The sequence below is a fragment of the Coenobita brevimanus genome, chromosome 111 (assembly GCF_032717465.1).
Source record: "Coenobita brevimanus isolate Jiangsu-jjx chromosome 111, ASM3271746v2, whole genome shotgun sequence".
NCBI classification, from domain to species: Eukaryota; Metazoa; Arthropoda; class Malacostraca; order Decapoda; family Coenobitidae; genus Coenobita; species Coenobita brevimanus.
In genome coordinates, this window is record NC_137064.1 from 6,552,021 (window position 1) to 6,572,347 (window position 20,327).

At 42.1% G+C, this 20,327-nt stretch overlaps 1 protein-coding gene across 1 annotated transcript in view; it reads right to left on the bottom strand.

Annotated features, from left to right (window-relative positions):
* Positions 1-12,766: 12,766 nt before the first annotated feature.
* The window catches only part of galene (potassium two pore domain channel subfamily K member galene), a 120,194-nt gene continuing 112,633 nt past the window's right edge, over positions 12,767-20,327 (bottom strand). The window contains exons 5-10 of the mRNA XM_080286396.1: positions 19,432-19,558; positions 18,641-18,781; positions 16,229-16,313; positions 15,044-15,050; positions 14,671-14,978; positions 12,767-12,969 (exon numbers count right to left, since the gene is read on the bottom strand). Coding sequence (XP_080142522.1) covers positions 12,767-12,969; positions 14,671-14,978; positions 15,044-15,050; positions 16,229-16,313; positions 18,641-18,781; positions 19,432-19,558 — 871 coding nt within the window. The remainder of the gene's footprint in view (positions 12,970-14,670; positions 14,979-15,043; positions 15,051-16,228; positions 16,314-18,640; positions 18,782-19,431; positions 19,559-20,327) is intronic.

Sequence of the window (20,327 nt, forward strand, 5' to 3'; positions counted from 1 at the left end):
CGAGTGGCTATACTGTTGTTACTCTAACCCGACTCAGATTTTCGTACTTTTGTAGCTTACCTCACTTAACTCTCTAAATAAATAGACAATGCTACCTCTCTACTTACTTTCCATAGCAATTCTTTGTGACTAAGATCAGAATCTAGTGTCGATCTGTTCTTACTACATAACACTGAATACTCGGATAGCGAAATGGGAACTGCAGGCCAAGTTAGAGTATACTGTAGTACTGACTCAGGAGCGGCAGATGGTGTGACCCTCTTCCTAGCGAGGTGCATGTAGGCCGACACACTCAAGTTGCGTCGGTAGCTCACTGGCTCAGATCTGATTAACTTGGCTTATTAGTGCTCACCAAAGGAGAACTACTGTTACCTAAAGGTACTATGTTCACTGCAGTGGAAAGCACAGCAACTGTAACCAAAGAATGTGACACTGGCTTAAATGATACAACGAATACATGACTTTAAACAAGAATTTCTAATGTATCCCCAAACAACTGGATGTGAAAGATGTGTAATTAATCTGTTCTTCGATGTTTTTTAGTTTAATTCGAGCTTCTGTTTCCACACCACATACCCTTCATCTTCCGCATCACCCACCCTCGACTGGACTTCACAAAGCAGCTGACGTTCAGTGGGAAGGGGGAGGGTGGGAGCCACGGAGAGCATTGCACTGCGTTTTCGGTGGCTGGCGTTGTTTGGAACCATTGATCACACTGACAAAAGTTCAGTTATGTAGATTCATGGAGAATAGAGACTAATCATGTTTACAGACTTAGTAACAGATTATATATATATATATATATATATATATAGCCTATATATATATATATATATCATTAATTCCTCCAACCCAGGGAGTCTGACCATTTTTTTTTTTTTCGCAAAACTAAATAACACCTCGATCAGAACACTGTATTACAAGCCTCCCTGCCGATCCCCTCCCACCAGGGGCAGCCTTAAATATAACTGATGGATTCACTCTGCTTCGCTTAGATCAGAACATCACCATGTCCTCCTCAGTTACTAGCTCAGGTTCGGGTTGAGTGGTATCATTGATGACACGTGTCCCACATGTACTGTACATGAGGCCCACATAACATAGCCCACATTATGGAGCCCTGCACAACACCTGCCACACTTAGACGCAGACACAACATAAACTGTGTAGGGAGCCTATGAGACGACCCCACTGAGACATTTGCCGACCTTCGATCGATGGGTCTGGTCGACCATACGGACCAGGGTTAAGCGACAGCAACCTTATAACACTCCTTTAAGGCCCATCCACACAATTAGTGTGCATCTGCGATGTCCACGCAAGCCATGCTAATTAGTTTCGAATCATGGAGACGAAACACGCTACAAACTGATCTGAAGCAGGGATGGTGCTTCAGGTCATCATGTCAACACGCTCTTTCTTCATATATTCTCCATTACACGTTACGGGCCCACCGATCCTGTAAACGGGCTTTTACTTTTTATAAAAATCTCTGGCAATAACCAGAATATATTATATGTGCGAAAACGAGCTGAAAAGGTTAACACTGAAATGATGTGCAGACTCAGTATAAACTTTATCAATTGTGCTCAGTGAATATGCCCTCAGAAAATTTTTATCTAGGTTTCAGATGAATCATGTTTTGTTCTACTGACCATTGTGAAAAAAAAAAAAAAAATCAAAAACTACGATACCGAACATTCAAGAGTTCGATATATGTAATCACGAATTAACTGTAATTTCTGGTCTCGATACTACAACAGATACTGTCATAAGTTCTAGATCTCAGCTTAGTTACTTACAGCTAAAAATGTGACGCTGTCTGGAGTCAGAGAGGGCTGGAGAGAGAGGACACACACCCCTCGCACGCCGCGCCTGTGGGGTAACTGACACATGCTGCCGCGGTGCTGTGTGTTGTCCACCGGCAGCATCTTCACTCACCTTTCATCAAGTGGGTCATTGATAGACCTGGGTCTGGACTCACAGACTTACGATCAATTCACAATCGTAACTCAGATTTGTTTTTATGGTAAGGAAATAAAGATGCATTGTGGTACTGATGTGGATGTGACTGAAAGAATTAAAGAGAAATTTCCTGCGATGGTAGGGAGAGGATGGAAAATGGCAGACTAACTTGAGGAGCGTATGAGTGAGGTGGAGCTGGTGGGAGGGGAGATCAAGGATGAGATGGAGGAATGGAGTGAAGAAACTTATGTGGGAAGAGGTAAGCTCGAGGGAGGAACGCTAATCGGCAGAGGACAGGGCAACATGCAGGCGATTTGAATATGGCTACCACCACATACGGGATGAAGGCGTCTGGCTATAGAGAGACATAGTATGGACAAGGAAAGGAAGGTGCCGAATCTTCTTCATTCAAAAATAAATGCTAGTGTACAACGGGGAATGGGTTATAGGTTTGTGGCTCCGGCCCCGGCTACAACACTAACACCAAGGCTTTGCGTGGATTAGTGCCAGTCAGTGTAGAATGCATACTCACCCCGGCCAACCTTCACATACTATCCATATTTCAGACTGATGATTTACTCTTTACTCTATAACAACTACTTCCACAGTCTATATCTTTGCTGAAATTCGTCCATTGCAATAAATGAAAAATGAATAAATAAATAAATCAGACGATAAATAAATAAATAAATAAATCTTTCTTAATGGAAATGAGTTATCTGAGAGGAGGGAGTGGAGTTATATGGAAATAAAGTCTTATGTAGAGTAAGATTGGACAGTACAATTGACTTTGGTTGAAGAGACATAAATGAGAATATGCGAGGGAGTTGTAGGGTTGACGTGGATGTGTTGCGAAATGTTAGAAGTACCCTGAGATGATCTAGCCATATGGAACGAATGAAGAGTGAGATAAACTAGAAGAGTGTACAGTATGTGAGAGAGGATCAGGAAGAAATGGGAGAGGGAGACGATGGATGAGATGGTGGGACGGGTGGAGAGGTAAATGAATAAGGATGATGTAGGATGGAGGTAGTGCGGCCTGATGATGGAGGGATGGGCGACATGGAGGCAATTGGTTCGTCCCAACCTCTCTTCAAAACTGATCCTCTTAGTCGAATGATCTCTTTTGTAGTTTATTAATGCTATTGCCATTTATTTATTCATTTATTTATTTTGTAGTTTAGGAGCGCACTCCTGTAATGACGGGATTAATTAAAATTGCATCCTATCCTTCCAGTTCGAAAAACTTCTCTCTGGCTGAATAAAATTGTCTAGAGGCGGCAAAAATGAAAGAAAATACGTCATTGGGCAGAAGGAGTTAAAGCGTCAGGATCTGGACAGAGAGAGATAGACAGACAGATAGGTAAATAACTGGATAGCGTATAATGCAGCGTGTACAGGCTGGCTCTCGTATCAGGACTAAGGTGTCCGAAGAGAGAAAGACAGACATACAGACAGACACAAATACAGAGACAGACAGATAAACTCTAATGATGATCGTACAGTTGGCTTTCCTTGGAGGCCCCTAGCTCCTGACAACCACAACCAATCCCCGACCCCATCAGTCATACACAATAATTTAGAGCCGTCTAGCCATCAACAGGGACGCTCTCAAACACGCTCTGCAGATGGATTTATCTTTTGGTTTCAGTAAGCATCCAGCATGGCAAAGCTCTCACATGGGATTTTAATTCGCTGAGGGTATTCCTTCTGTGATGAGCTACAATTATTTCCATTGCAGACAAGGGAACGGTGCTGGAGAGGGGTGCCATCATTTGGTGGCACCGATGCGTCCATGTGGCTCCACTGCCTGGTTATATAAGCGTCCCTCAACTCTTCTCCCTATACCTCGAAAGGGGGATGGTGGACTTACAGGTATATACCTCCAGATGATTTTCCTCAGCTTTAGGAAGACGCACAGTTCGAGGATCCAGTTCTGTGCTAAAGGAAATTATCCGAAGAAAGCAAGAATAAAATGAAAAGAGTTTTACTGTATTCGAAGTGGCAGATTACTTCAGGCTGGTTTTGCTATATTGTACCCGTGCAGTTCTCTATTCATCATGCAACGCACTGACTTGTAAAGGAATTATTTGTTAACTGGCACTGCGTAACTTAATACCTAATATCCAGAGTGAGGCACGATACCGCGTTCGTGTAAATATGCCCAAATTAATACACAATACCGGGACAGCAGGGTACATACGACACTGAATCAAACCGTGTACTTATCATCGACTCGGTATATACCACACGCTCCAACAGAACAGTCCATGGAATTGTAGATTGTAAAGATGCAGAAGCTGTTGCGGAAGTTTAATAAAGAAATCATCGGAAAAGGTAGATAATTATTTTTAATAATCAGTAGGTCATTGTGTAAATAATGGCTATGATATTCATTTTTAAGAATGTGAGAATCTGGAGACACTTTCCGATGAGTATTTTTTTTCCCCCCTCCGTCTGTCCCTTGGTCGCCTCCTTGCTTTCTCCTTCCTTGCTGTGACCGTCTCTAAAGCAAGACGGATGGACTGCACCCCATTTTCTATTTTTCCTTTTCCCTGATTTGGAAACATACTTATCGATACGATAGGTGATAGTATTAAACTGTCTTAAACAGTTGGTAAATGATCCACTACCTTTCAGAAAATATGAATCCGTACGTTTTCGCAGGAGCTTTTTTTTTTTCTTTTTCTTTTTTTTAATGCTAATATATAACACAAAAGTAGAAAATGAAATGTAAAGTGAAGTTGGGTTATTCCTCGTTTCGATAAAGGTAACTAAGTTGCTGGAGTTAAACGAATTATTCCAGTAACAGTCAGGTAATAATTAAAGGTTACCTGTGTTAAATCATGCACGCTTACTTTAAGAATGTTACAGACAGACTGACATTTTAGTGATGTAGTCCTGTGCTCTGGGTTAGACATCAACTCGCTTGGGTGTCTGAAAATATGCGGTACTTTGAACCTCGAAGCCATGCAGGCGAATCCCGAATCAAGTCCCAATTTGTTTCCCAGTGAATCCATGAAACCGTGTATACCTTCAAGTCGGAGCATACAAATTCTAGTTCTTTATTGTAGGCTATCTGTTTATTTACGCCACGTTATTTTATTGAGTTATCACATAGCCTAAAGAATTCCCGGTTGGAAAAATTGCCGACATTATCCATGTCTTCTACAACCGATTTAACTCTGTTGTATATAAGAAAAAATAAGTATCTGGGATGGGGAGAACACAGCACAACCATATTTGGGCACTTTCATATCAGGGCAAAAATGCTGTACAGATTCCCACAAACAAACCTCGCTCATTAATTCTTAACTCGTTCCCTCACCCATTCCTCTAGTGCTTCCCGTCATTCTCTTCCACTCACTGATATTTTTTTTTCCTAATTTAATAGTTTTTGAGGCCTGGACGATGAGTGAATAGATGTATAGTTTATGTTACTCGCCTGCTGCTTGATGCTTGCCTTTCCCTTTCCTTTCCCCATCTAGCCATTAGACATTATCCAGTGTTCCAGAATGTAGGGTACTAAAGTTTGGCAATACTTTTTTGAGGGATTGTACATGGAATCAGTTATGCATAGGATAACGCTAATGTGCAAAATCGAAAAATAAACTACTATAAAAAGGAAGAAGTGTACGAGAGCCTCTGAAGCTAATGAGAATACAGCCCAACGAGACAGGGTAACAGTAGGCTAAATATGCATCGCGCTCGTTATGTACATATTACTATACAGTACATTAACCATTACTTTTGATTACCTACATATTCAGTGCTAACCGTAACTAAATCTCACTTCTCAGGAACACTGATTTGGGGCAGCACCACTGGGCTCCATATCTGCAAGGTAACAATGGAAACTCGTGTCATTATGGGCAACATGAAATATATATATATATATATATATATATATATATATATATATATATATATATATATATATATATATATATATATATATATATATATATATATATATTGATTAGGCATTTTTTTTTTTTTACCTTACGACCCAGCGACCACTCCACACTCAAAACAGATATTGGGACTGAGCAGAGAGAGAGAGAGAGAGAGAGAGAGCTGTCAAATGGCAGAGGGCGGGTAAAGTGGGATGTGACATAGGACTACTGAGTGGTCCCTGCCAAGTTTTGTAAAGTTTCCCCAGAAGCAGAATATAAAAGACGCATTTATAGAGAAAATGTGTGGTGGACTTAAAACACTAACTTGTATAAATAAATCATGTATATCACTGTATTCAAAGATATGAAGCGCACTGTGTTTCTCAAAGGTTAAATTCACACACACACACACACAGATCCGTCCTTCAAAGACAACACCAACAGAAGTCAATGTTCAAGTTTGTGTGTTCTTGGCTCTTGACTGCCAGGGTAACCACTTCAGTGCGATGACGATTTATTACTGTATTCCTGGCATAAGCAGACGATTTCATGAAGGGAACTATTAACAATTTCTGCCCACTCCTTCAGAAGGCTACGTTCTTTATATAATTTTCTTAGCACTCAGAGATGTTACTTATCACCTTAAGCCTCGCACCCTTACAGTTCTCAGGATATCTTCTCGCACCCATTTTCAGAAACCAGTTTTTCGATAATTAGTACACATCTATTCTGACAACAAATTCACTCAGCCATTGATGTCAAGAGCAGTCTCCGTGATCCGGGGGCGACAGATAGCAGTGAGGGCAGATTCAGTCTTCATGTACACACCATTACAAAATCGGCTAAAAATGCTGTTTGGCTGGATTCTGAGAACCTTCACCGCCAGAGTCGAGGTATGCCTCATGACTCTATAGAGGACCTTAATACTACCAAAACTTCAGTTCTGCTGCCAACCGTGGAGCCCAACAGCAATTCGAGAAATAAAGGAGTTAAAGCAAATGCAGAGAAGCTTCACCAGCAAAATTGCAACATTAAGCAGTCAGAACTACTGCATGGGAACGCCTGAAACATCTGAAGTTCTACTCCCTTCAAAGAAGAGAAAGGTACCAGATCATTTACACATGGAGAATACTGGAAGGTCCGGTACCAAGAATAGGGATTAAACTGAGCCCGAACAGGACGTGAGGAAGATCCTTCTACAATGAAGGCCCAAGAACAAACTGTCAAAACTTAAAGGGACTTAGAGCTGGTAGTTTCAGCAGAGCACGGCCAAAGCTATTCGACAGCCTTCCTCCGTAGCTACGAGACATGTCAGCCTGCAACGTGGAAGTCTTCGAACGAGAACTGGACGGACAACTGCCTGCAGAAGATAGACACACCTTCACTGTCATTGTACCAAATCTGGCCCCATTACAACAAAATAGAAAACCTCATTCCCTTATGTACTGTATATGGCAGAAAGGAGGATACAGCGGCAGTTCCTGTAGGCGAGGTCGATCGACCGAAATCGTCACAAGGTATCACAAGGTACGGCACAATGAAACAGTAGCGCCACAAAGTATTTATATATATATATATATATATATATATATATATATATATATATATATATATATATATATAGCCAACCCAACCATGGAGACGCCCAATGGCTTAAAACTTTAATTAACCACTTTGTAACTGAGCTGGATGGCTTGTTTCGCGCCCTCAGACACGACGTTTCGTATCGCCACGGGGCGCACGCGCCCCAGGTTAAGAACCACAGTGACTTACAGATACCTTGCTTTGGTGCAGCAGTTACCGGTTAGTTAAATGGCAGGGATCAGTAGGCAATGACACTGGAAGGGGAAAACATTGGCTGACAGGGGTAGATACCGGCAAGGGTTGACACTGACAGGCAGGGGTTGACACTGGCAGGGATCGATACTATTAAGAGCTGACACTGACTGCCAGAGGTTGACAATGATAGAGGTTGATATTTCAGAGGTTTACACTGGCAGGGTTGACACTGTCACAGGTTGACATGGACCGGCAGGGTTGACACTGGCTGGCAGGGGTTGATACTGGCGGAGGGTGACGTTGACAGGAATTGACATTGAGAGTTGACGCTGGCAAGAATTGTTGACACACACAGCTGACACTGTCAGATGACAATGACAGCTGATAATGTCAGGGGCTGACGCTAGGAGAAACTGACACTGGTAGGGGTTCACGATGACAGGGCTTTTCACTGGCAGGCAGGGGTTGAGACATTCAGAATAACCACTTCAGTCCGATAACTTATATTTAGTCTTGCCATCTCCAGAAGATTGTGTTCAGGTTACGAGAGGCTCGTCGAGATGCAGGCGATAGCTTTAATTATTCCTTCCAGTACGAGAGATATTTTATAGCTTTTGTAAAAGCGATGGGAGGCAGCAAAAACAAAATGCAAAGAGAAGTAAGCTACTCGTACTGAAGGCTGTACTGTATCATGGTCCAAGAAACCACAAAAACAATCATGGATGACTTTATTTGTTGTGGACATGCAGGAAAAGTGAAAATAATGTAATCTTTCAACAAATTCTCACCACGACGCATGACCGATAATACTGAAAGTCAAAGCAACAAGACTGGACATTACACTGTTCAAATTTAAGCAAGTTACAAGTATCCTACAATTTTTTCCTTTTATTTCTTACTTTGATAAACCTTGACTGAAGTTACACGAATAATTATATACTATAGTCACTCAAAACCCATTTCCTTCTCTTTCACCCTTAACACCTCCAATCCAAGGACGTGTAATTTAGTTTAGTCTTGCTGCCTTCAGACGATTTCATTTAGCTTAGGGGAGACTTTTCAAGCTGTGGGGGTTATATGAAGCCTTCGATAACACCTTGATAACAAACGATCTTTCTTGAGCTGAATAAAATAATTTGGAGGCAGCAAGAGGTAACTATAAAAAGACGTCACCGTATTGAAGGAGTTTGCTAGTCTTACTCATAAATTCCAACTTAATCATTATACTAAAATGTAAATGCATATTCCAAACGGAAGTTGAAGTAAAAGTGTATAATTAATAGTAGTAATTGTATCTCAGGAAGCCTCAGGGATACACAGCAGCCAGAAAAGCGAGGCGTCTGTGTAGGAGCAACTGCGTCAGCCATGGATAATTATGAGGCCGCAATCTAGGGGGGGTGTAGGTTTCGTAGCTCCTTAATTTTTAGCGATTTGTTTTGCGTACTGAATCTTAGTATAGTCTCATATATTACTTATGTCATTTCAATATCTACACAGTTTGAATGAACAGCTTACAAGAGGATTATATTTTAGCTGTAATGGCTAACACAAATAGTCGAGGAAAGTGCGCTACAGTGGCTCAAACGCCAGCAAGAAATTCTGCCTCCTGTCTCATACACACCTGGGTTCTGCTGTTTTATATTTCATACATATTTTGGAGTATAGGCCACGGCACCCTCAAATATTTTATTTGTGTCACATTATTTTATCGATCAGCATGTGTATAGCATCCTGATATGAGTGTGTATGACTCACGTGGGGAACAACCTTGGCATGGCTGCATCCCCTCCCCCTGCCCCGCCTCACCGCACACCATGTAGCTCTAGTGAAGATGTTGAGAAGCAAAGTGTGGTCTTATATACAAACAGTGCCTTATAACAAAGTAATGGAGTGTATCGCTGTCACACACAAGCAGACTTTATAACATTCTCTTCAGCTCTTTGGTTGCTGCCTCGACCTTTTGCCCGTCACATATGGTATTACTGTACAAGGACCCGGCTCAGCTTGGATTACACTGATTAGGGTACACCATCAGCATTACCATTAGTGAATCCCAGATCCAAATTATTTGGTAATTAGCAGGCGGAGACATTGAAACCCTTGCACACTCCAGTACGTAAATTCCAAGCTCGACCATAAAACAGCGAAATATTACTCATTTGTAGTTACAGCATCTAATTTAATGAATATTGATGCTGAAGGGTCTTTTCAGCTATGATTGTAACCTATCGACGTACTTTTCCATACTGATTACAGAGACAAGTTATTACAGGAAATCAAAAAAGATCAGGTAATATTCGCAAAGAGATAGCATCATACTTCCTGCTGGTGTGGTACCTTTGATATGGAGAGGAACTGTCGAGGTAGTAATAGTACTCATGAGCCCTAGTTTGTCCTTACCGTCTACACCCACCCTTGGCTGCAGAGAAGCCGTAGTAAGAGCTCTGTACTAAACCAAGCCCTATCGTTCCAAGTTCGGATGGTGGGCTGCAGGATAGGGGCAGCTTCACCCTGCTGTCCACTATTTCACATTCAGATGAGACTGGGATCGCAACTACAACTATTACTGCCGGAAGCCATACCACTTCACGTCACGCCCACCTTCAAAATCGTGATAGGAAGGAATAATCCCCAAAATATGGCTATATGCCACCAAGGTAGAAAGGAGCGGGGAAAGTAATTATATTAAATGTATGATGTAAAAAGCAGTAAGAAAGGTGATAATCTTGGGAATAAAAACAGTGGGAGAGTCACCCAGGAAATCAGTATATTGTGGGGGCTTATGTGGTGAGGAAAGAGAGGGGAAAGCTGAGAGACGGTGTAGGAGTGTAAACGATCAACCAAGAAAAAAGGTGACTGTTAGTCATAGAGCAGTTACAGTGTGAACAGACGGGCTGAGGATCATGGCTCATTAAATGCCCATAAGTGGGGCGGGTATGGCCCAAGCGAAAACCAGTAAGGATAGTCTCATCGAGGGCAGGAGTGGGGTGATGTGTGCCTGGGAAGAACTGAGGATTTAACACTATGAAGTTTGATATTAATTTGCAGGTCCCAAGAGGATTGCCAACGTTCACGGAAGAGACGGGTTTGAAGAAGAAAACAATCAAGAGAAGGAAAGGGGCAGGAAGTGGACCTAGAGGAGAGAGCAGCAAAACGCTCCAGCGAGTCAGCTTGTTCAGTACCAGTAATCCCGATATGACAAGAGACCCAGCAGAAGCGAACTGACTTTCCGAACAGAGAGACAGAACAGCCACTTCTGAATTTGGGAGATAAGAGGACGAGAAGAAGACGAGCTGCGTAAGGAAGTGAGCACACCGAGAGAATCGGAGAAGATAATTAAGGTGGAAAATGATGCTAATACTCTACAGTGTAACCAGGCTGAGTGTCAGGGTCCTAGTACAGTGCGGCACAATGCAGGTCAATCGATTGTACGACTGGCGGCCGATACTGCAGCTTTTGAACCTATGTATTTTTTTTATATTTGTTTTCAGTATTACCAAAGGCTGTGATATATTCAATCTGACTGTTCCTGGGTTCCTTGTACAATTGTTTCTGTTCCCTTAGTCCATAAATCTTAACACTAACATTAACAGTACATGAACACAATCAAGTGACACTCACCTCTAATAACAAAACTACGCTAACTTACGCTAATCATTACAAATATTTAACTTGCAAAATCTACTCTACATTTTTTAACATTTCACGTTTCAAACCATTTTTTTTTATTTGCTTTTTAATGTCAACAGTAACTACAAACTAACTTCAGGAAACACTTCACCATCTTCAGACACCTTTGAGACCACTTAGCACCTTCGGACAGTATTCTAAGCGGCACAGGAAGCTTCGTAACCCCTATTCCTTAGCGATTTATTTGGCATTTATTCCTCCACGTTCTCCGGTATGCTACTCGTGTGATTTTAATATCAACATAGTTATCATCAATAACATACAAGAGGATATTGAGGTGTAACGCGCAGAATTAATCGCTAAGGAAGAAATATTACGAAATCTCCAAAGCCAGCAAAATATTTTCCTTCCCAACTCTCTCTCTCCCTCAACAGTAGTATCTATTCTCTCCCGTAGCGTTTATTCTCACCCTTTCACCAATTTTCATTCACATCTTTTTGAAATATCATTTAGTCTCCATCTGCTGTAACATCCTGATTTCATTTTCTGCTGATATGTGTGTTTTCAAGACCTCTACTTTTCTCCTCATTCACAATTTAGTATAATCTTCTTCCTGTTCTCGATTTATCTTTTCATTCTCTTATATTACGGTCCCCTTTTCTTCTTCTTAAAAGCTTCATCCTTCTCTCATCTCTTATGTAATTTCTTCAGTCCTCTTCCTGTCACACTTTGCTTCTCATCCTTTATCAGCTGTTTTACGTCCCTTGTCTCACTCGTCCACTCCCATCTTTGTTTTTTTCTTTTTACTTTTCTTCCTTTCCTTATAATCCTGTCAGTCTTTTCCCCGTCTTCCGTCTTCAGTTACCTTGTTCTCCCATCTCCTTGTTCTTCTCCAGTTCTGTCATTCCAAGGCTTTTTCTTTAGTTCTTTTGGTTTATTAGGCTTCACCTGCTCTCTCTCTCTCTCTCTCTCTCTCTCTTATCACAATTATCTTTCAGTCTTCATACATCATTCATCCTTCCTTACAGCCCAGGACAGCACCTTTCCCACCCATCGTCGTCATTTTTCTCCCTCATTCATCACCTTCATTTTACTTTTATTTTTTCTCTGTTCTCCTTTCTCTTCTCGCTGTTCCCAAGTTCATGTTCTCTGCAATGGCTCATATTCGACGTGTTCTTCCCTGCCTTTTGCTGGATATCGATTTTGTTCCTAATGTCGGCAAATCTGTTCATCCTTTATCTGCTTAGCCGTTATATCCCTCAGTCCACCTCCTTCTTCTTCTCCTTCAAAGTTTCTCCTGCTCCTCCTCCTCTCTTCTTTTCTTCTTCTTCTTCCTCTCCTCCTCCTCCTCTTCTTCTTCTCCTCCTCTTTTTCTTCTTCTTCTTCTTTTCCTTCTTCCTCTTCTTCTTCTTCCTCTTTTCCTCCTCCTCCTACTCCTCCTCCTCCTCCTACTCCTCCTCCTTTTCCCCCTTCCTCCTCCTCCTCCTCCTCTTCCCCTAGTCCACATCCTCCTCCTCTTCCTCCTTAATAATACCCAGCTTCTTGGCCATGCTCTTCACGTTGCTGATCACCTCCTCCTGCACCAGGTTGAAGCTCATGGCCAGCAGTGCGATGCCAAACAGCAGGTAGATGGAACACAGCGCGATACTCAGCTTCACGTCCTTCTTCCCTTCCTGAGCTGGCACTAGGTCACCGAACCCTAAAAGGAAAAAATGTCGTAGTAGTAATGGTGGTGGTGGCAGCAGTAGTAGTGGTGGTGGTAGTAGTAGCGGTGGTATTATTATTATTATTAGTAGTAGTAGTAGTAGTAGCAACAGTTGTAGTAGTAGTAACATCAAGAATAATAATGAAAATAACAATCAAAATAATAATAATAATAATAATAATAATAATAATAATAATGACAGATAAATTAACAGAGAAATAAATAAATAAATGAAATAGACGTGAATGGATAACCCGTCATAGTCATGCATTCCTTAAACCATATTAACTCATTTTCTTTTCATTCTCTTCATGCTGTTTCCAGAGTATTATATTCATGGCATCCGCAGACCATTTCATTCAGTTGCACGTCCTTCTCGCCCTCTTGAAATAGTTCATCCCTCTTATTCATACTATACCCACACTGCCTACGGTCATGAGGCAGCTAGATCATGTGTGTGTGTGTGTGTGTGTGTGTGTGTGTGTGTGTGTGTGTGTGTGTGTGTGTGTGTGTGTGTGTAATTCACCGGGTCGGTCAGGATCGTCAGCTTTTACCCTCCCGGAATGGAGCTGAGAGCTCATATAGTCCGATCTAAAGGCAAGGCTGTGAACTTCACACACGCACACACCCATCCCCTTGCTCAAGGGGGACAGTAACCACCCACTTCGTCAGTGAAACTTTACGCAACCTAAGCGAGGCGCGAACTCCCGTCCACGGCCTACTCAGACACCAGATGGCAAGCGAGAACGCTACCACTGAGCCAGCAAGGGTGTGTGTGTGTGTGTGTGTGTGTGTGTGTGTGTGTGTGTGTGTGTGTGTGTGTGTGTGTGTGTGTGTGTGTGTGTGTGTGTGTGTGTGTGTGTGTGTGTGTCGCTATTTCCTCAATGCCTGGGGCTAAGGCTGCTGATAAGTTAAACATTAATTAAATGGTACAGTATACGAGTAGAGAAATTGGTCTTTTATACTGAGTGAAATCGTCTGTAGGAGGTAAGAATTAAGTACAACAGGATATCCAGGTAGTGAAGGTGTTTGAAGGGTCTCTTGAGCTGAATAAAACCGTCTAGGGATAGCAATATCAATACAGGTATATATATATATATATATATATAGAGAGAGAGAGAGAGAGAGAGAGAGAGAGAGGCTATATGATGCCATCTTAAGGAAGGTGCACATAAGGCTGTATCTAACTTCCAGTTCTGAAAAATATATATATATATATATATATATATATATATATATATATATATATATATATATATATATATATATATATATATATATATTGCAGATGGAAAGAATACAATGGCCAATACGTCACTGTAATTCAGAAAGTTTCTTCTGAGCTGCATAAAATCATCCGAAAGAGGCAAGAACAAAGAAAAACAAGGCTACCATTCATCCAACTTGTGTGTGGTGAAGCACAAGCGATCCCACTGTTAACTCCTCCAGAGCCCAGTGACATCCAAAGATGGCGGTTTGGGTCATGTTCAAGTCTTAAATGGGAAGGGAACCATAAGCTTTGCGACTATGAGCCGATAGGCGAAGGGCGGTACACTAAGTACCCTCCCCATCGGATCCAACGTGCAGCAAAACTGGGCTCTGGTGGGTTAAAGGCTATTGCTTCCCGACTAGGGCTGAATCAAATCACCTGAAGATGGTAAGAATTAACCAGCACAAGACTACCAATGATCTGACCTATAGTGGTGAGTGTGATGAAGCAGAAGTAGACGGAATCCAGGAACTCCCACTGCTCCCACTTGGCGAAGAGCGAGGCGCCCCCGAATATATAGGCCACCACCAGCATTACCCCCAGCCAGATGGGCACGGGTCGCTCCTCTAGGGTGTCGTCCTCCTCTTCGTCGTAGCCGTAGTCGTCGTAGTCATCGTAGTAGTAGTCGTCTTCCATTCGGGAGAGGCGGCTGGGGGGTGGGATGTGGCGCTGGGGGTACCGTTCAGAGCTGCGTGTGGACCTGTGAGGCGGCGGCGACTCGGAGTACCCTGGGGACAGTACCAGGGCAAAATATACACACTTTTTACTCTACCGGCTTAAAATAGTCATCTCTCCATCTTAGGTGCTGTAAAATATGGTGCCAGTCATGAAGAAATGCTACAGGAAGGATGCAGAGCTGTGGCGTTGTCTTTTTCTTCCACTGAGCTACGTGAAATAAGCCACAAGTGGACGAAAATCTGGGCCAAGTTAAAGTAAAACGGGTACAGTTGTAGGGAATTCGGTACTCTGCCACAGGGATCGGCGATCTTTTGAACATCGTGTCTCAGTTCACATTAATATCAACAGTTTTGTAGTCCTGATTGCCAACCACCATATTAATATACATATTTCGTAAAACAAACCGCTGTATCTCATTTCCAAAGAAGAAAAACTATACACTTTAAATTTAAGAGATTACGTACGGGGGTAAAGAATATATTTTAAGCTGTTTACAGTAATGCGTTTTTAATATTTTAAAATCAAGATCCTAGATTAGTTAGAGTTGTTAACCAAGACATCTAAAGAGTTGTGTTTTCTTCAGTAATTTTCGCTCCGTTCTTGAATGACGGAACAGCAGGCGTATTCGAGGGATAAATACATTTGGCTCCTGCTACAGATTATTGTTCCTCTATCAAATAATAATTATTATTATTATTATTTGCTGTATGAACCCTACCTCACCTCATCCTTAGGTGGGTAAATAAGTGGGGATGGTGAAAATGATGACGATATTTACCTGTCAACACAAGCTGGTGAAGGTTATGTATTCAACTCTGTCTGTTTGTCAACAAGATGTCTAAAAATGTTATTGATGGATTTCAGTGAGATTTTGTGAATAAAAGGGTCATGGGCCAAGGAAGAATTAAGAAAATTTTGGTGGTGATCTCAATTAGCGTTCCGGTTTAGGACTATTTTTTGTTTGTTTGTCCACAAGGTATCTAAAAAAGTTATCCATGGATTTTACTGAAAAGTTGTGGATATGTGGGTAATGGGCCAAGAAAAAGTTGAATAAAGTTTGGTGGTGATCTGACTCGTCTGATATAGGCGTTGGCAGAGGTATGCGCTCCTTGCTTGCTGTCTTCTGGTTTAAATTGTAGTTTTAGGGAAATCAATGGGCATTCCATGGAGAACCATTTCGCCTGCCTAAAGCTGCCCACGCCTGCTGATCAGGGTTGTGTAAGCAATGAGATTGAAAAAACGAAGGGATACATGCATAGACCGACACTGATGATGATGATGGTGATGTGCACTCACCTCGGCTGCGTGGTATTCGTTGTGATGAGCGTGACCTGCGTGTGTCTGGCATGGCGGCCTCCTCGTCCCTCCTGCTGCGCCTGCTGCTGCCCCCCTCACACCCATCACGGTCCCGGCAACAGCTGCAACACACCATCACCTTCAGCAGTGTTGTACATTCAGCCGCCCAGAACACTACTCTCAGCTGTATAAAATCATCTGGCGTCAGCTACAACAGCATACTGGAGTTGTCCCGTCATGTGAGGGTAAACAGCTACGTTACGTGAATGGCTACAACACTTTAAGACCCGTCATGCATTTCTCCTTTCATATACGAGTACTCTTAACGATTAGCCGCCATCAGACTGAACGTGCGTGTAATGTCAAGTATATGGATATGGAAAAATATGAATGCCATGATATGAACAATGATATCATTAACCTTGAAAATTAATGCCACTTAAAACTGTAGCAGAGAAAGGCACACCAATTAAGCCAATAGCAAACTGAATACAAGTGCGGTAGGAAGAGCGATTTTCACACAGCGTGGCACAATCCTGCGTCAGTGCCGAATGCGTTACTGCCCTGGAAATGGTAAGCAAGAAAACAAATTTCGTGAATGAACATTGTATATTTTTGATTTCAGGCCCTTAGATTTTCAATATATATCACCATCCCCGCGTTAAGTCAGTTGTACGAAAATTTTGTCATTATTTTTGTATAAAATGGGTGCTTAATTTTACTAACCACTACTGATTACTGATTATTATGAATTAAGTCTTGTATATTGAGGTAATCTACTGGTACTTCAGTTCTAAGCTTCCTTAATTTTGTCAGCTCATAAATTAGCCACTGAGATTAGGTATGTAACGTTATTTTGTCAGATCATTGTCAGCTGAAGTTATACTTTTCGCGCTTCTAAACTGTATACGATTGACTTTTTAAAATATTAGCACGGACAAGTCTGTATTTCACTGTGGGCCGGGTGTGGTTATACCGTCAACACTGTACAGTTACTGACTACCCACACTGAATAAAGAATGTTCTTTCCATCAAGTAACTGTTTATCTTCAACCACTTTCTTTTACAATTCTCTCCTTAGCTATAATTATAATACGATAATATTTTACTGTTCTCAGCTACGTTAATACGATAATATTTTAGTGTTCTCAGCTACGGTGTTAGACAAGAGCTGCAGTTATTCATCTTACAATTTTCCAGTTATATTTGATGAAGTGTAACGTCATGCTTGGGCTGACACCCTCCCCCACCTCTGTAACGCACCGTAACACATGACCTTACACCCTCATCCCACCCTTTCTCTACAATGTTACGTCACTTTTTAATGGTTCCATAGGGCGCTAAGTTTTTCTATGTTCCTTTAAATTAGCAACCCTTCTACCATACCAGAAATCTTAACTGCGATACATTAACTACAGATCTCGATTTTCTTCAGCTTACGAGTTGTCTCTTGTCCAGTTAAGGTGTTGGAAGCATTTATACTCCAAATTCCAATTTGACACTGAACATGGAAAACATACCATTTGTATAAATAAAGATGCTTATGTTATATCCTGATTGCCTCACTTAGCCGAGCTGATGCCAAAACCCACCACTACCCCGATCCTTCTGCTCCTGTTCCTCATCCTTCACCTGCTGCCACTCCTGCTCCTATTACCACCCCCACACTTCCCACTTTCCCGCTCCTATGCCTCATCTTACGCCTCCTACCATTCCCATTGCTCCTGCTCCTACTGCTACCTTTACTATCCCTACCTTTCTGCTCCTGTTCTTACACCTGCTGCTGCCACTCCCACTGCTCCTACTCCTACTGCCACCTCTACTATTCCTATCTTTCTGCTCCTGCTCCGGCTACCGTACCTACTTCTCCCATCCTTCTGTTCCTGTTACTATCCCTACTACTTTTGTTAGGATCTACCCCTACTGTTCATCTTGGCTTTTATTACCCCTACTACTCTTGCTCTTAACTAAATTACTCATCTTATTCTCACTACAGTATTACCCTTACCATGTTACTCTTGCTATTACCCCTACTGCTGATATTACTGCTACTACTGCCCCTACTACTCTTGCTCTTATCCCCTCTGCTTATCCAACTAGGCTACTACTGTATTACTGCTCCCGCTACTCTTGCTACTAACCCAACCGCTAACCCTACTGCTATTACTACCCCCTGCTACTCCTGTTTTTACCTCTACTACATCCCATTTCCCCCAGCCCTGCTTACCTGTGTTCCCTGTCGCTATAGTCGCACTGTCTGTCTCTGTCTCTGTCTCTGTCCCTGTCTCTGTCTCTATCTCTTTCCCTGTGCACGCTCCTATCCCGGTGCACGCTCCTGTCCCGGTGCGCGCTTCTGTCTCTGTGCACGTCTCTATCCCTCTCCACGCTTCTGCTCCTGTGCACGTCTCTGTCCCTGTGCACACTCCTGTCCCTGTGCACGTCCCTGTCCCTGTGCAAGTCCCTGTCCCTGTGCAAGTCCCTGTCCCTGTGCACGTCCTCGGCCGTCAATCCGTCGTTCTCAAGGGCGTACTTGTTGAACAGCACCGCCACACGACCCTCGTCCTGAAGAGAAGAACAGCATAACATTAACACAGTCGTATACAGTATATATATATATATATATATATATATATATATATATATATATATATATATATATATATATATATATATATATATATATATATATATATATATATATATATATATATATATATATTTTTTACTTATGGGATTGGGCCACTGTCACAGCTTAAACAGTAAGCAGTAGCACGAAATTCGATGCACCTTAATAATGGTGTAGAAGAGTCTCCTTGGTTATTATACATGATTTATTTTCATATGACGGAGCTCGGTCCTTTCCACAACCCAAGCGAGAGTGGCGGAACTTCTGTGGCTCACTGTACATAAAGGAAAGGACAGTGACGCAACTTTTGTGCTGGGCTGTACATATACCAAGCCAGCGTAACCAAACTTTTGCTGCGAACTGTACATACACCGAGCCAGCGTAACCAAACTTTTGTGGTGAACTGTACATACATCAAGCCAGCGTAACCAAAGTTTTGTGATGAACTGTACATATTCTAAGCCAGCGTAACCTAACATTTGTGCTGGATTGTTCATATACCAAAGCCAGCGTAACCAAACTTTTATGATGAACTGTACATATTCTAGGCCAGCATAACCAAACTTCTGCGACGGACTGTACGTACGTCCTTGGGTGGCGGTGCGAGGTAGCCAGAGCCCTTGGAGTTCTGTGAGGCTCTGTTGTGGTGACTCCGCTCCGACGCCCTGTTGCTGTGTAGGTCCCGCATGTCACCCTCAATGTCATCGTCCATCCTGCAAAACACAAACACCTTTAACACCCCTTCAGTACTAGGTCACCCTCCACCTATGTCACCTTCAACTATGTCACCCACCACCATATCGCCCTCCATTATGTCACCCTCCACTAGAACATCCTCCATTATGTCACCCTCCACCATATCACCCTCCACCGTGTCACCCTCCACTAAATCACCCTCCACTATGTCATCCTCCATCCTTCAACACACCGACACACCTCTTGCCTCTTTAACACCATGTCACTCTATCTTTAACACCATGTCACTCTATCTTTAACACCATGTCACTCTATCTTTAATACCATGTTACTCTATCTTCAATACCATGTCATTTTGTGTCGTGATAAGGAATGGCGAGTAAAATCATTATTTGTATTCAAGTAAACGCAGTGAAATGGGAAACTGCTTTTGGACTTTTTTTTTTTCTTTTTGTCAGGAATACTGTGTCAATATTATAATTACCTTGACACAGTATACCTGGTTGGTCAGTAGTACTAATAGTGTATTTTTTCTTCTGGTGTGTCTGGAGGGTAATTTTTTCCCTTTTGCGATGGAGAATTCTGTGTCTTCAGTTTCTTTTACGTAAACATATGTGTAAAGTAAGCAGTCCTATTTAAAACGTGTTATGGAGTGGAAAGTTGTTGTCAAGGTGGCCCTCACAGCCATGACAGTGTTAATTATTCCAAACTGTACCACCGCTAAGGCACATCACATGCCGTCATCATCCAGTCGGCTTTGAATGTTGCTGGATCGTGTGTATGGCA